The 16540-nt window shown below is 37.6% G+C and overlaps 1 protein-coding gene across 11 annotated transcripts in view; it reads right to left on the bottom strand.

Moving 5' to 3' along the window:
• Positions 1–3046: 3046 nt before the first annotated feature.
• SULF1 (sulfatase 1) overlaps positions 3047–16540 on the bottom strand; it is a 163956-nt gene continuing 150462 nt past the window's right edge. For 7 of the 11 annotated variants that reach the window (XM_073229650.1, XM_073229648.1, XM_073229649.1 and 4 more), the window contains one exon: positions 3047–5416. In XM_073229650.1, the coding sequence (XP_073085751.1) occupies positions 4593–5416 (824 nt within the window). In that variant the 3' untranslated portion in view covers positions 3047–4592. Of the gene's footprint in view, positions 5417–10725; positions 10781–16540 lie in introns of all 11 variants that reach the window. The other 4 variants (XM_073229652.1, XM_073229657.1, XM_073229654.1 and 1 more) reach the window with 2 other exon arrangements.

Raw genomic sequence — 16540 nt, 5'->3', positions numbered from 1 at the left:
AGGTCTCTTCTGACAGAAGCAGAGTTTTCTAAGTATGCTGCCATCTAAAACAGGGTGAGAGGCAGAAGAAAAAGTAAGGGGTCTTAGAAATAACAGCATGACTCATGGACTGAAGGACAAACTAGTTGTTTTTAGAACCCCACCTTGAGCACTCTATGGGTGGAAAGCAGGGCCATTGATTTCCATTTATCACTCTGTCACCCCCCTGTTCAGCTTAACTAAAGGGTCACAGTGGCCCAATATGCACGAGTCACTAGGGGCAGTGTGTGTGTGTCTGTGCTGACTTGTGGGTGAACACTTACTCTTCCCAGTGCATTCATCAGGGAGCCATTTACACAAAAAGTGAATATTTCCCACTGCCCATATCTACCATCTTCTCATCAGTTATGTGTGCAATGCGGGCAAAAGGATTTCCCTTGACTCTTTGAACTATCCCACACTTTCAAGGGAGGGACAGAGCCATTCTGGACATTGGGCTCTTTGAAATAGACACCAGAAAAGTTCCTGTGTAAGAAATGAGAAAAGAAGGGTTATGCATCTGGCCACTCATCTTCCTTGCTTGAGCTCCAGACTTGGTACAACCTCAGTGTTTTAAGAGCTGTTAAAAAGCATCCAGTTCCTTCCTTCTTTTTAAAATTGCCAGCTGGGCAAAGATGACCTTGGCAGCTTTGGTGTTTAAGAGCCAAAAACATTTTTAATTGCATAAAGGCATTGGAAAGGAAGGAAGGATCGATGTTTGGCGCTCGCTTTTGAATTTAAACGTCAAAATTTGAGGCAGTTCCAACTCATAATACAGTTATCAATCAGTACAATGCTATAACCGTTCCTTGGGCTTCTGGTTAAGATCATTAGCACTGAAGAAGGGAGCCTGCCATGGATCAAGCTGTTCTTGATGCATTATTGTCAGAGTGGGAGTGGCTGCGTTAGAGATCGATGTAAGTGGTAGCTGGCCCGGTCCCAGGGCTCCGGCACGGATGGCTTCAGTTGCACTAGAGTGACATCTAGTGGACATTATGGAAAACACATGCTCTACTAATCTTGATCCCTGGACTTGAGTTGTGTGGGGCTCTTTAGTGACCCGATTCGTATTTCTTATCAGCTCTAAAGCAATATCGGAACAATAAGCAGTTAAGAATTTTTTTTTAGAAGGTCAGCATGTTTAGGTACATTTGGCAGGGAGTGGGAGTATTAACTATTCATTCTCTCTCTCTTAACCAAAAAACACTGCAGATGCTGGTGATCACAGGATTTTTATTTTTCTCTTTTAAAGAAGACTGGGAGGAGCCTCAGACCATTATCTAGTTCGGGTATGGCCACTGGGTTTTTGTCTTGCATGCCAATTCCAGTTCAGCCGTGTTGATGGTAGCTGGCTTATTGAGTAGGATGTCACAGGCACCGGTGCTTGGTGTAATGGAAAGTGCCCTGGTTCATTAGCAGTGTGTGGGCAGAGAGAGCGCAGGTGCTATTTATTTGCCCCCCTTGATTCAAACATCTTGTTTTACAGTCGGGAAAGCTGCTTTAGAGAGTTTATGTGACTTTTCTGAGCTCATGGAGATAGTACAAATTTTTCATGTACATTGCTCTTGCCACTACTTTTTGCCAAATGGGACCCCACTATGGCCTCTCTGCTCCCTAATCTTGGGCAGGGGGCAGTGTGTGCACGTGTGTATGCATGTGTGGGTAAGTGGAGAAATGCGGAGGGGTGACTCTAAGTACTGTTGAATCTCTTCTTCCTGTAAATCTGTGGAGAACAGACAGAAGCTCTCTCTCCCCTTCTGGGCAAGCAGCCTCCTCACAGGTCAAATGAGGCCAGTCAGCCAGCCAGTCTTGAAGGGCCCCTTAACATCTGAAATAGTCTCTCTTGTGCCCTTCGCACACAGTAGGTAATCCATAGTTACTGAGCTAAAATGGCATTTTCTCCAGGATAGCAGCATTTGGTCTACTCACATTTTGTAGGAAAGGAACACAGAGGAAGGCACAGTGATATGCTTTAGGACACAATGATCTTGGACTCTTCTTTGATGAAACCTAAGTGTTATGGACTGAATGGTGCCCCTCAAAATTCATGTATTAAAGCCCTAATTCTCAGTGTGACTATATCTGGAGAACCGGCTTTTAAAGAGGATTTTAAGGTTAAATGAGGTCATAAGGGAGGGCCCTAATCTGACATGGCTGGTGCCCTTAGAAGAAGATATGCCAGGGACTCACATGCACAGACACAGTGGCCACAGACAAGGCGGCTGTCTGCAAGCCAAGGAGAGAGACCTCAGGAGAAATCAAACCTGGTGGCACCTTGGTCTTGGGCTTCCAGTCTCCAGAACTGGGAGAAAATTTTTGTTTAACCACCTAGGTTTTTGTTATGGCAGCTTTAGGAAACTAATACAGATGCTTTCCTCACTTATTTGGATTGAATTGGCAGATCCCAGAGTTTTTTGCTTTATTTTTTCTTTATTAACAAACTTCTGATTTCTGGACATTTCATAGATTTTTTAGCCCCTCTACCTGAAGGGAGGAAAGCTTCTCAGGAGATCTGGAGCAGAGGAAGTGTATGGAATTTGTCAATCAGAAAACGAGGTCTTGAGGTTGGTTAGATCTTGACTAAAGCACATAGTCCCCAAGAACCCAAACTGGCTTTGGTGGATCTGTCCTATTGCTATTGAAAAACTCCATTTGTGCTACCTAGGAGCAGCTACATAATTTGTAGGTCCAGAGAAAAATGAAAATGCTGGGTCCCTTGTCAAAAAATGATTAGAAATTTCAAGTTGGTAACAGTAGAGAATTAAACGACTCCCTGGCTTTATGCAACTCCCAGCTTGCACGCCCAGGAAACTGCTCAGGTGCTGTCTCTGCCATGTCCTCCCTAACAGCAATGAGGCAAAGCCATGCTGAAATCATAATCTGAAATATTCTGTAACACACTGACTTTGGGTCAGTTTTACAAACATGGCTAATACTTAATCATGTAAACTGAGACCAGGACTCAGTTTTACTTACAAGGAATGAGTACACTACAAAAAGTTGGTTAAGTTCATTTTTCTGAAACAGGTAAAGTTTAACACCTTTTATTTCAAGAAATATTGCTTCTAGACTTTCCTGAAGCCAGAGTTGTTCTATAAAAGTATTACAGAATATTACACAAGATTATAAAAACACAGTATGCTTCCTAATAACTTGAAACTTTTTACAAAGTACATCATCATTCATGACCATAAATATGTTTCTTCTGTCATTCAGCTGGTGACACACACATCTGATAAAGAGCTACTTATTTTTAACATATATACAGTCTATGATAAAGACATAAAGTTATCAAAGATTCAACTGTAACATATTAAATTTTCTTTAAGAGTTTACCTTAAACACTTAAAGAGAACATAATTTACCTACATGAGAATTATCTAAAAATAAAAAAGTCACTGGTTAAGCTAAAAAAAAAAAACAAACCTTCTTGGGAAGTTGACTTGGGTACTGATAATGCTCAATGAGGTAATCATTTTGCTGGTATTTAAAAATTGAATACACAATAAGAATATTTTCAGGAACACAGAATTTCAAAAGCAGTTTTGAACTAGCCTTTAAAAACATCAGAACTTGGTGAAGGCCTTAAAAATAATCATACAACACATATGGGGTGCTTAAATTATGAAACATTCACAAGTTTGTTTTATTTAAAAAATTCCTTATATAAATTCAAAATGAAACATATTTTTTTTCCAACACTTGAGCCTATTAGCCAGGTCAAGACCACAAAACAAAATGAAAAAGAAAAAAAAAGTCTTCAGTCTTTTTATCCTGTTGAGAAAATAATAAAAATTTAGCAATCTTAAGCATATGAGGAACACTTTGAGGCTAGGCACAGAGAGAGCAGGCCATCTTTGTTTAATTAATTAATTTATTTTTACTGCCAACACTATTAGCCATGCCTTTCTGCTAATCAATTTTAGCAAGTCAACGTAAAACACATGCAATATTTTCTGGCAAAAGTGTATGTTGAACAATACGTGATCCATACTGTGTGTCATCCTTGGGGGTCTATTTTACTTTGTCACACTGAGAGCAAGCAGTGAGACCATGACAAGTTTGTAAAAAAAAACAAAAGAGAGACTAACCAAATAGACATGGCATTCCAATCTCAAAGTGCAAAATCACTGAACTAAAAAACAATGGCACTGAAAAATTCCAGTGGTTAAAAAGGAATCAAAACCACATTATGTAGGCAGTGGAAAGCGTGCTGAATGATTCACTGAGTATGTCACGTTTTACAGACTCAGAAAGGCACAACCGTAGCCATCTTGATTGGATAACATTTATCAATGCATGTTCCTACAGTTTTCAAAAGATAATAATACTGTTTTAGTAGCCCCTAAAACAAATGAAAAAAACCCCTGTAAATCAACCTCTCTACTTTTGACATATAGTGAATTACAACACATCCCTGGGTGCCTACCGCTCACACATGCACTCACTTCTACATTAACCTCTGCACATAGATGCCTAGGGTAGTTCGGAATGTTGGTTTTCATGATTGCCTTTATTAGTTTACTAATAAAAAGTTAAAAAAAATACTGTTTTGGGGAAGGTAACAATTTCATCTAATCAGAGAAGAGTGGGAAGGGGGTGCTGCCTTCCGGACTCGGTAAGCTCCCCTTCCTGAAATTCTTCTCCACCTTGTTCAATATCCTCTCCATGCTGCTGGAGTTGACAGGCTGCCCCACGGCGGACACACTGATCGTCTGATGACTAGCAGCAACATCAGAATGCACAGGAAGGTAGAGCCGACTTTCAAAAACATCTTCCCTTGGACCACCGTCCTGGGGAAGTTCTTTCTGATGCTCACTGAGGGGCTGCAGCCAGGGGCTGGGCTGGAGTGCCAGCTCTGTTATACCATTGCCACTGAAATCAGTTTCAAGATGATTTATCTCTTCATGCGCCATCCAATTATCAGTTTTATGATTTCTCCAGTGTTCAGCATTCAAACGACTAACTTCTGGAATGTCATTATTCCGTTCAAGTTTACTTTCTGGACCGAATGTTGGTCGGTTCAAACGCAGGCCTCGAAGGTCAGCTGGCAATGTCAAATGAGGTGCTTCCCCATGCATACGATCCCGGTCTTCATCTGGCTCAGCGGAGGCCACCTCCACTGGCATGAACAGCTCAGCAGATACAGCCAGGAGCCCATCACCTGGAGCAGCTGTGGTCTTATTTCTTGTACTTTGCTCATGGTGACTGTTCAGCAGTGCAAAAACTCTATCTACATCCTTCAAGTAATTAGTCCAGTCAACCAGACTAAGTCTATAGTTCTGTCTGTACTCATAGATGCTTTCATTCACTCTGTATAAATCCTCCAGGCCTTGCCAGTTGACATCTGCAGTGACACTTGGCAAATTAGCCTTCCCATCCTTCCCATAACTGTCCTCTGTGAAAAGAGAAATGAAGGTGGATCATTAGTGGAGAAAATATTTCCTACTTATTGGATGAACAACTTGCATTGTTTTTTACAGAGAACATCAATTTGAAATGTAACAGTAAGTAGTATTTTCCTCTAGTAATTTGCTATCAAGGAGTGGCCTTAGGTTACAAAAGTGATGGGACAATAACCAAAAACTGGACAGAGGATCAAATGAGTGAAAACTTCTATGACAAGGCATGGTTTATGCTGGAAATGAACTGTACTAGCAGTCAAGGAGCTTATGTGTTACTCCTGGTTCTATTCAAGTCAGCAGGAGAAGCATGTGAGTGAATGTCACTGAGTCTCAGTCCCTCACCTGTCAAATGTGGGAATAATTGTGTGATAAAACCTTTACTATTTGGAGGGTTGCTTGGTGAATGATGGATTTGAAAGTATTTTAATGTACTAGGCAACACTTGGTAAGATATTTTTATTTTACAACTCCCTGGTACTCAGTATAAAAATAAACTTGAATGCAATTAAACTCTTCAAAACAAATGCTTGGATCTATTTCTTTGTTTCTTCTTCCCCCTAAAGTTTCTATGTCCTACATACATCAATCATTGAGTGTTCTTCACAGTATGCAAAGAATGCAACCATCTTTCTCTTTCTCAGATCTTTCTACATCACCAAGATGACCACAGTCCTGCAAGAATACAGTATCTTTTCTCTAGTTGTGCACAAGTGCTGTTTAGAAAAAGGTGGCCTAGGTTAATATAATGAACTATCCACAAGTAATACAGGCCAGCAGGAAGAATAAGTATATCTATACAAAACCCACACTTCTAGTAGAACTAGATGATAGAAAATCACATAATCTTCAAATCACCTATAACTAAAAAAAGTTAGTACCAAGTCTCAGCAGAGCTGTAAGCCACACTTTGGGCACAAGTCCTGAGAAAACAGTATAGATGAGAGAAGAAGGAAGTGAGGATAGAGACAAGGATTGAGTCGAAGCCATCGCCAGAAAGACTGCCACCCTGAAGTCTAAAATACTGTAAAGAGTCCTGGCAAATCACAGCGGTGACAATGAGGAAGACACTTAGGAGTGTGGCTGAATCAAGGTGGCAGTCTTTGAAAGGCATTGTTTTAGGGAGAAAAGGATGCAAAGGAAGGGAGAAACATATTCTGGAAACTAGGTGGTAAAGGAAAAAGGAAGCACAGGGGGCAGGGGGGAAATTTCAGATCCTGTAAGAAAGAGATAAAGAAAAAAACCAGAGGACACACAACCTCTCCCACTAACACCCCCAAATAATAATAAAATAAAAATTTAAAAATCGAAAGGATCTTCTTAAACTAGGGCTCTTGTAAATACTCTATCTGTGAAATTAATAAAAGCAGTATAGGTCTATACATTATTATAGAAGAAAATAGAAAATGAGAATTAAAAAATGTTATTTTATGAGAACAACCCTCCAAAAAAACACCATAAAGTGAAGAAAACCACAACCCAACAATGCCAAGTAAATTAAATGTTCTCAATCAAGCATCGAGGACATGAAACCACCTTAAACCAGAAATGGAAGTATGAACCAAGGATCTTATATCCAGCCAACCTCTCCTTCAAGTATCAAGACCATAGAGAAACGGTTTTAAAAGTGTAGAGTTCAGGGAATACTGTACACATCAGCTCTTCTTGAATAGTCTTCCAGAGGGTGAGTTTCTTTTAACCAAAAATCACTAGGGAAACAGCAAAAGGAGTGATGGTAAGCACTGAATATATATACCAGCTCTATGAGTAAATCAAAGATAGGGGAAGAGTAAAACTATCTATCTATCATCTATATCTATCTATCTATCTATCTATCTATCTATCTATCTATCTATCTATCTATCTATCTATCTATCTATCTATCTATCTGTCTGTCTGTCTGTCTGTCTGTCTGTCTGTCTGTCTGTCTGTCTATCTATCTATCTATCTGTCTGTCTGTCTATCTATCTATCTATATCAATTATCTATCTATCTATCTATCTATCTATCTATCTATCTATCTATCTATCTATCTATCTATCATCTATTTATCTACCTATCATCTATCTATCACCTATATCTCTATATTTACATTCTATATGACAGAGTGGGAATAATACAACTAAAAATGGGAGGAAAAATAGAAAAGCTGAGAGAGAATAAGCTAATGAGAGTATAGTTCAAACAATAGTTGTGAGTCAAAGAACACCATTAAAAACTGAACCAATGAAACAGTAAGAGATTAAAAAAGAAAAGCAAAAAGGGGTATTAAAAATGTGTAAGTTCAAAGGCAACCAATAAGACAAAAATATAAATTTTACCAAGTTCCAAAGGGGTAAAACAGGGCAACCATCTTTATAAAGAAACTTATAAAATGATTTATAAATCAAAAACTTATAAAATCATTTATAAAATGCAATGAGAAATATACAGAAACATAGTAATAGGAAGTAATCCTAAACAGGCCAAATGGACTAAAAATAAGTAAGAATAGAGGGGACCTAAATACATAATCAGGTAGTTCTCATGGATATATATTTAGCAATATATTCTCAAAAAAGAGGTTGTACCTTCTCAAACATAGATAGAATTTCACATAATTTGAATGCATATTAGGTCACAAATAATGCATCAGTGTGTTGCATAGAATAGAAATATTATAAACACTAGAAATAAAGTTAGAAATTAATTTATAAATAAATAAAATGAGATATTAATAAAATTAGAAACTAAAAATTAATGAAATTAGAAATTAATAAAATTAAAACAAGAAGGCCCTTTCACCTAGAAATTGACAACCCTTCTATCAAACATCATCTGGACAAGAAGGGAAACAAACCTAAAAGTAAGAAATTTCTTAAAAATACTGATAATGAAACAGTATTATTAGAGCTTACGGAGTATAAAGCATCATTTTTATTCAACATTTTTAACATCATACACTTGAAAGCTTTTTTCACAAGAATAAATGAATTGAATCCAAGACTCAAAAAACTGGAGAAGTACAATATAAATAAAAGGAGAACAAAATGAAGGAAATAATAAAGGTAAAGCCAGAAATTAATGAGGTAGAGCACAAATGGTATCTAATTAATAAATCAAAACCCTGATTCTTTAAAATAAAAGTATCAAAATAGGCAATCACTAGTTTACTTAGTTAAAGGGAGAAATTTCAAATTACACAAAATAGAAACTGATAAGGGAGAAATAATTGTTGAAATATACAAAAGTAAAAACACAAGGGAATACTCTGCAGACCTCAAAGCAAATTGGAAAACTTAAGACAAAACAGGTAATTGCCCAGGAAAATACAGTTTATTGAAATTGACCCAATAGAGAGAGAAAGTTTAAATGAAAACATTTCCTAAGAAGAAAAGAAAGGTTATTAAGAATTACTCTTCAAAGATGTACCAGGTCCACATGGGTTCACAGGATTTTGAGAATCCCAATGTTATATAAACTGTTCCAGAGCATAGAAAATCAAATAATACTCCAAAACTCTTTTCACGAAGAAATGTAATATTGTTAGCTACAGCTGGCAGAATAGTGGCCCTACCCCGAAAGATGTCCACATGCTAATCCCAAGAAACCATAGGTATGTTAACTTTCCTGGCACAAGGGACTCTGAAAATGTGATTTAAATTATGCTGACATAGGGAGATTATCCTCGAGTATCCAGATGGGGCCAATGTAGTCACAAAGGTCCTTATTAGGAAAAGGGAGGCAGGAGGGTCAGAGAAGACGTCAGGGAAGGTCACACACACACAGATATGGGAGGATCCTACACTGCTTCCTCTAAAGATGAGGGCAGGGCCACCAACGAGAGCTCAGGCAGCCTTGGGAAGCTGGATAAGTCAAGGAAAGGGATTCTTGCCTAGGGCTCCCTGGAGGAACGCAGCCTGCTGACACCTTGATTTTAGCTCATTTTGACTTCTGATCACTACAAATAAAAGAGAATAAATTTGTGCTTTTTTTAAAGCACTGTGATAATTTGTTATAGCAGCAACAGGAAATGAATGTGGTACTAAGATGATAGCACTAGCACAAAATTACAGATACCATTTATCAATAGGATGCAAGAATCCTAAGTAAGATATTAGTAAAGAGAAATCAATATCATATTAGGAAAATAATACATGATGACCTAGTAGAATTTATTCCAGGAATGAAGGGTTGGTTCATTCTTAGCAAATCTATTAATATGACATATCACATTCGCAGATCTAAAGAGTAAAATTAATTGAGCATCTCCATCGATGCTGAAAAAAGCTCCTGCCTGACAAATTCAACACTCATTAGTGATTAACTCACCGCCCCCAAAAATAAAAGAATTGATGGCTATTTCCTTAATATGATAAAAATGTATATAGCTTAGTTCTAAAGCCTGCCTCTCACTTGCTGGGGAAATCCTAAAAGCATTAAGATCGGGAACAAGTAACATTGTGCTAGAAGTATTCGTTCAGTCAATTGGAAATGAGAAATAGCGATACAAAGTAGAAAACAAGCAAAGCTATTTCTATTTGCAAATATATGACAGTATACCTGGAAAACCCAAGAGAATCAATGACAAAATTAATTCAGAAAATAAAAATGATTTTAAAAGGTAGCAGGATATAAAATTATTATATAGAAAGCAATAGCCATCATATACACACACAATAATCAGGTAGAGGTTTTAATGATGGAGGAAAACCCCATACAATAATAATAAAGAAAATAAAGTGCTTAGGAATAACCTTTCCAAATGTACAAAATCTGTAAGAGAATACTTTCAAAAGCTCCTGAAAAACCCAGAAGTATAGTTGACCAATGAAAAGTATCCTTTGTTCTTCTATGAAGATTCAGCATCACAAAGATATCATATCTTCCCAATAATTATTTCAAAAACCAGATAGAAAAACAGGCAGAGGTTACAACCAGATATTCTACAAAAATAAACCAAATGGCCTTTAAAGTTCATAATCTTATGAAATTTATTTATTTTCAAAACTTTACTCATAATAAGCACAATACAAATGAAAACTACAGTGAGATATTCTCATTCTATTGAAAAAAATAAAAAAGCTTGACAGCTGTTGAAAACAGACACTCATATGAAAGGGAATTTGGCAATATTTAATATGTCCATTTCTGCATTTACCTGTTGGCCCAGTAATTCCACAACTAGAAACTTACCCTGAAGATATACTCAACAATAAGAAAGAATGTTCACAAGGCTCTTTATTGCAGCACTATTTGTAATTGCTAAATATGAGACCAATTGAAATGCCCATACATAAAAGAGTGGTTGAATAAATTATGGTACCTTTATGCAGTGGAGACCAGGAAGTGGTGAAAGAAAATGGGAAGATCTCTGTGAACTGATGGAGAGGATATATTTTAAAATGAAAAGAATATTTTAAGTGAAAAAACAACCAAGTGTAATACCATATATATATAGTCTACTACCTTTTGTGTAAAAAAAGAAGAGAAATAAATATACAGCATCTGCTTACTATTTCAACAAGAACACAGGAAGATAAAACAGAAAATGATGAGACTGGTTATCTACAGTGCCTGCGTGGGAAGAGATGGTTGGAAGGAGTAACATTTCTCAGGATATGCTTTTTGCAGTTTTGGCTTTTGGAACTACGTTGATGTTTTACTTACTAAGGAACAAGTTACCAAGGAAAAAAAGAAGCTAAAATGGGATACAAACAGAAATAAACAAAGCTTAATCTCTTTCAAATGAATAACGCAACCACAATAAAGCGGGGAGTAACACAGAATAAGCCCAAGTTACTTTGAACACAGTATTGTTTTCTCATTCTAAAGACAGAAGGAACTGAAAAATACATTGGACTGGAGTTTGCAAATTTATTTTTGCAGTAGTATGATTTGGCAATTCTGAATTTGTTTTTTGTGCACTATAGCTGTGTGACCACAGAGGTAATCCATTGGGGATAATGCAAACTACACTTTTCACTGTTGGAAAAGGAACTTACAATCTAGAAACAAGGAAGAGTAGAATGAACTTACTTTGTGGTGTTGAATTAGAAACAGAGTTATCAGGATGAATATACAGCTTTTAGTATATTTAATAGTTATAGCCGCACATCTTCAACTGTAGGTATAGAAAGAACTGTCGAAACGTGTGTGTATATTTTAGCTTTGTCCCCAGAAAGGCCTCCAAACAAAGTCACCTCTGCAGCTCTTTTATAAACCTCAAACCCAGATCTTGGTGTGCAAATGCAGCTCCCCACTTCAAAGGAACCGATTCCAGATGTGCGGCAGTGAAAATAACAAGATGAACCTGGAACTTGTTTTAGGCCAGAAAGCAAGTAAGTGCTCAAAGGATAATGGGGATGTGTCACAAGGACACAAAAGCCACCTGAAGGGACACCAGTGGCCAAATCTGGAAACACTTCATCATCAAAATGAATGATGGTCACAGAAGCATATCCATGACATAAAAAATGAGGATCTCTGAATCCATACTGATATGAATAAACAGGATAGTTAAGGAAATCTCTTCTCTATGGTAGAATACCACTTAAATGTAGGAGGAGTGATAGAGTTGGGAAAAATCACCATTTTGCAGCCATTTATGTAAAGATTCAGGAAGAACCACCAATTCTTCAAAGGTCAGTGGATGAATTACTTATTAATTAAAAAAGGAAAAACAGCAATTCTATAGTGTATTAACCTAGCAAAGACCACCTTAACTCGGTAATCAAAGGTTAAACCACCAAACAGAGGCCACGGAATTCCTGGTGAGGCATCTCAAGCACACAGTATTCATTTTGTGGTATCCTTCCCAGGAATGTACCACTGTAGTCCAAACATAAGGAAACATTCTAAAAACCCCAGCCGAGAGACATTTTACAAAACAACTGGCCTGTACATTTTAGAATGTCATGAAAGACAATGGAAAGTTGAAGAAATATTCCAGATGGACGGAGTCTTGAGAGACACTACAGTTTACCATGATGTGTGGGTCTGGATTGGATCCCAGACCAGAAAAACAGAAACCAAAAAACCCTAAATATGGTATTATTGGGACAATTGGTAACATTTGACTATGGGCTGTGGATTCAATAATAGTATTGTATGGCACAGTTAAGTGGCCTGATTTTGATAAAAGTACAACAGTTATGTAAGAATGTTTTTTGTTCTTAGGAAATATGTACTAAAGCTCTCATATATAAAGGTATACGATGTCTGTAAATTAAAAAAACTCAGGAATGTGAATGAAGGAGAGTGAAAGAACAGGAGAAAACAATAAGGCAAATGGGATAAAATTTATTGGGATTTTTAAAAATAAGAATTCTTCAAATTCTTACAACCTTTCTGTAAATGTAAAATTTTATCAAAATACACTTTTTACAAATTAAACTTAAATTCTCCACATGTCCGTCCTAGTTTCTGCCTCATCTCACAAAAGGATGTCCTTTCCTTGGGCCACTCTGAAGTTCTTTATTCAGGGAGGAAAGGTGTGAATAGGTTTGTGCTGAAAAGTGAGTATTTAGAATAAATGTAGATGATTTCAAGTTTCAGGTAATTCTCATGCAACCTTGGAAATAGAAAGGTTGTGAAACACACAGGGAAATTCAAAACCTCACACAGGTCTCAAGCTGAGTCATAGTTCTGTCTGGATGACACTTACAAAAATATGACCATATTCTAAAGATGGGTAACTTAGAGAACACTTATGCACGGAATTTTAACTCTTCCTACAGCAGTGTTACAATCAACAAGAGCTACTGGGTCAGAAGCAGCAGAAAGGGTAGTTTCTGCAGAGGCTGCCTGATTCTGACTTCAGCCTGTTCTATTCCTTCTTCCTGCATTGCCTCTGGAACAACATGGAATTTCCTGAAAACACCAGCCTCTCTCCCTCCCCAGCACTTACAGTTACTCCTAGAAGGTGCTTCCCTGCCTCATCAACCTGGGTGTCTCTTAGCCTTCAAGATTAAATTTCAGCATCTTCCCCTCCACAAGCCTTTCGTGAGCCTCCTCTCCCTCTTCCCTTCCTCTGTGCTGTGTGAGCCCCTCCCCTGCATCACCCAGCTGGAGATGATTCTGGGCACCTGTACTCAACAGCAAACTTTGAATTTCACCTGGCTAGGTGTCTACACTTTCAAGAAGTGAGTAATAGGTCGACCAGAAATTCATCAAGTGTTACAGTTTTGCTAATCATTGCTACATGGAAGGATATTTTCATTAAAATGGTTATTCTTCTCCCAAGTTTCAATTCTAAGGGTGCTCCAGGTAGACCTCGGAGATTATGTGGGTTCAATTGCAGACCACAGCAACAAAGCAAATATTTCAATAAAGCAAGTCAAATTAATTGTTTGGTTTCTCAGTGCATATAAAAATTATGTCTAACTATATGTACTCAACTGAACATCTAATAACATTATGTCTAAAAAAATGTATATGGCTTAATTTAAAAACACTTTATTGCTAAAAATGCTGACCATAATCTGCACTTTCAGTGAGTCATCATCTTTTTGCTGGCAACATCTTGTCTCGATGTTGATGGCTGCTGACTGATCAGGCTGCTGGCTGCTCAAGGCTGGGGTGGCTGAGGCAGTTTCTTAAAAGAAGACAATGAAATCTGCTGCATCAGCTGAATCTTCCTTTCACAAACTGTTTCTCTGTAGTATGAGATGCTGTCTGAGAGCATTTTTACCCACAGTAGACCTTCTTTCAAAATTCTCTCAAATTTTGAGTCAATTCTCTCAAATCCTGCTGCCATTTTATCAACTAAGTTTACATAATATTCTAAATCCTTTGTTGTCATTTCAACAGTCTTCACAGTATCTTCACCAGGAGTAGATTCCATCTCAAGACACCACTTATCCGTAAGAAGCAACTTCTCATCTGTTCAAATTTTATCATGAGTTTGCAGCAATTCAGTCACATCATCACATCTTCAGGCTCCACCTCCAATTGTAGTTCTCGGCTGGCTATTCCTGCCACTTCCATTTAGATTACTTCCTCCACTGAAGTCTTGAAGACCTCAATGAGGGTTAGAATCCATTTCTCCCCAGCTCCTGTTAATGTTGATATTTTTACCTCTTCCCATGAATATGACTGTTCTCAATGGCACCTAGAATGTGAGTCCTTTCAGGAAGGTTTTCAGTTTTTTACCCCAGATCCATCAGAGGAATCACTATCTATGGCAGCTAGTGCCTTAGGAAGTGTATTTTTCCAATAATAAGACTTGAAAGTCTAGCTTACTCTTGATCTGTGTCCTTCAGAAAGGATCATCAGGCATGAAAACAACATTTATCTTTTTGTCCATCTCCATCACTGCTTCTGGGTGCATTGTCAGTGAGGAGTAATATTTTGAAAGCAATCTTTTTGATGAGTAGTAGGTCTCAGCAATGGGCTTAAAATATTCAGTAAACTATTTTATAAATAAATGTGCTGTCATCCAGGCTTTGTTGTGCCATATAGAGAGCACAGGCAGAGTCAATTTAGCATGATTCTTAAGGGCCCCAGGATTTTCAGAATGGTAAATGAGCACTGTAAAGTCACCAGCTGCATTAGCCCCTAACAGGAGTCAGCCTATTCCTTGAAGCTTTAAAGCCAAGCATTGATTTGTCCTCTCTAGCTATGACAATCCTAGATGGCATCTTCTTCCAAGAGAAGGCTCTTTTGTTTACATTGAAAATCTGTCATTCAGTGTAGCCACCTTTATAATGACCTTAATTAAATCTTCTGGATAACTTGCTGCAGCTTCTCCATCAGCACTTGCTGCTTCACCTTGCATTTCCTACCTTAGACCTCATGAACCAGCCTCCGCTAGCTTCCAACTTGTCTTCTGTAGCTTCCTCACCTCTCAGCCTTCATAGAATTCGAGAGTTAGGGCCTTGCTCTGGATTAGATTTTGGTTTAAGGGAATGTTGTGGCTGGTCTGATCCTCTATCCAGACCACTCAAACCTTCTCCATATCAGCAATAAAGCTGTTTTACTTTCTTATCATTCGCATGCTCATTGGAGTAGCACTTTTAATTTCCTTCGAGAACTGTTTCTCTGCACCCACAACTTGATTGATTGGTGTAAGAGGCTCAGCTGTCGGCCTATCTCAGCTTTCGACATGCCTGTCTCACTAAGCTTAATCAATTCTAGTTTTGATTTAAAGTGAGAGATGTTTGGCTCTTCCATTCACTTAAACACTTAGAGGTTACTGTAGGGTCATTTACTGGCCTAAGTTCAATATTGTTGGGTGTCAGAGAATAGGGAGGCCTGAAGAGAGGGAGATAGATGGGGGAACAGCCTGTGGGTGGCGCATCAGAACACACACAACATCTATCAATTACTTTTGCTGTCTTATATGGGTGAGTTTGTGGTGCCCCCAAACAATTATAATATAACATCACAGATCACCACAACAAATATGATAATAATGGAAAAGTTTGAAATACTGCAAGATTACCAAAGTGTGATGGAGAAAATGAAGCAAGCAAACGCTTTCGGAAAAAAGGCGCTGATAGACTTGCTCAGTGCAGGGTTGCTGTTAACCTTTAATTTGTAAAAGACACAGTCTCTGTGAAGTATAATAAAGCAAAGTGCAATAAAATGAGGTGTGCCTGTAATTTGATTTTCAAAATTGAGAGAGCCTGAATAGAATGTCTACACTAATGTAACTATTTCTTTTTCATAAATGTCTTTCTGTGTTTACTTTAAATATTTTTCTGAAGGCACAGAGTTTCCAATATTTGATAAAATCAGTGTGCCTCATGGGTGATTTTCATGCTGCTTGAAACACAACATGTTTTAAGCTGGAATAGAATTTGGCTTTTGAAATTTCTGAGGCTCTGACCTGCATAGTAGCCCAAAACCAACTATAAATACCTATTTATAGACATTTGCTATGTACAGAAGATTTCTAATCTCCACAATTTTATTTATTAATTGCAGGAATACCTATTTACTTTACAAATAAAACACTATGTATAGAACTATCAACAAATATAAATATATCATTCATCGATAGATGAATAATTTTGTATAATCAATGGCTGATTAAAATAGCACATTTGCTTACTGGAGCGAATGCATATCACCTTCCCTCTTTCTTAATACCAAATGAGTAATAGAAACTGCGAATTTTATTATCCATCAGCATGAAG

This window comes from Manis javanica, chromosome 2 (genome assembly GCF_040802235.1).
Source record: "Manis javanica isolate MJ-LG chromosome 2, MJ_LKY, whole genome shotgun sequence".
In the NCBI taxonomy this organism is placed as follows: Eukaryota; Metazoa; Chordata; class Mammalia; order Pholidota; family Manidae; genus Manis; species Manis javanica.
The sequence above is the reverse complement of the archived record's forward strand: the minus strand, read 5'-3'. Positions and strand labels throughout refer to the sequence as shown.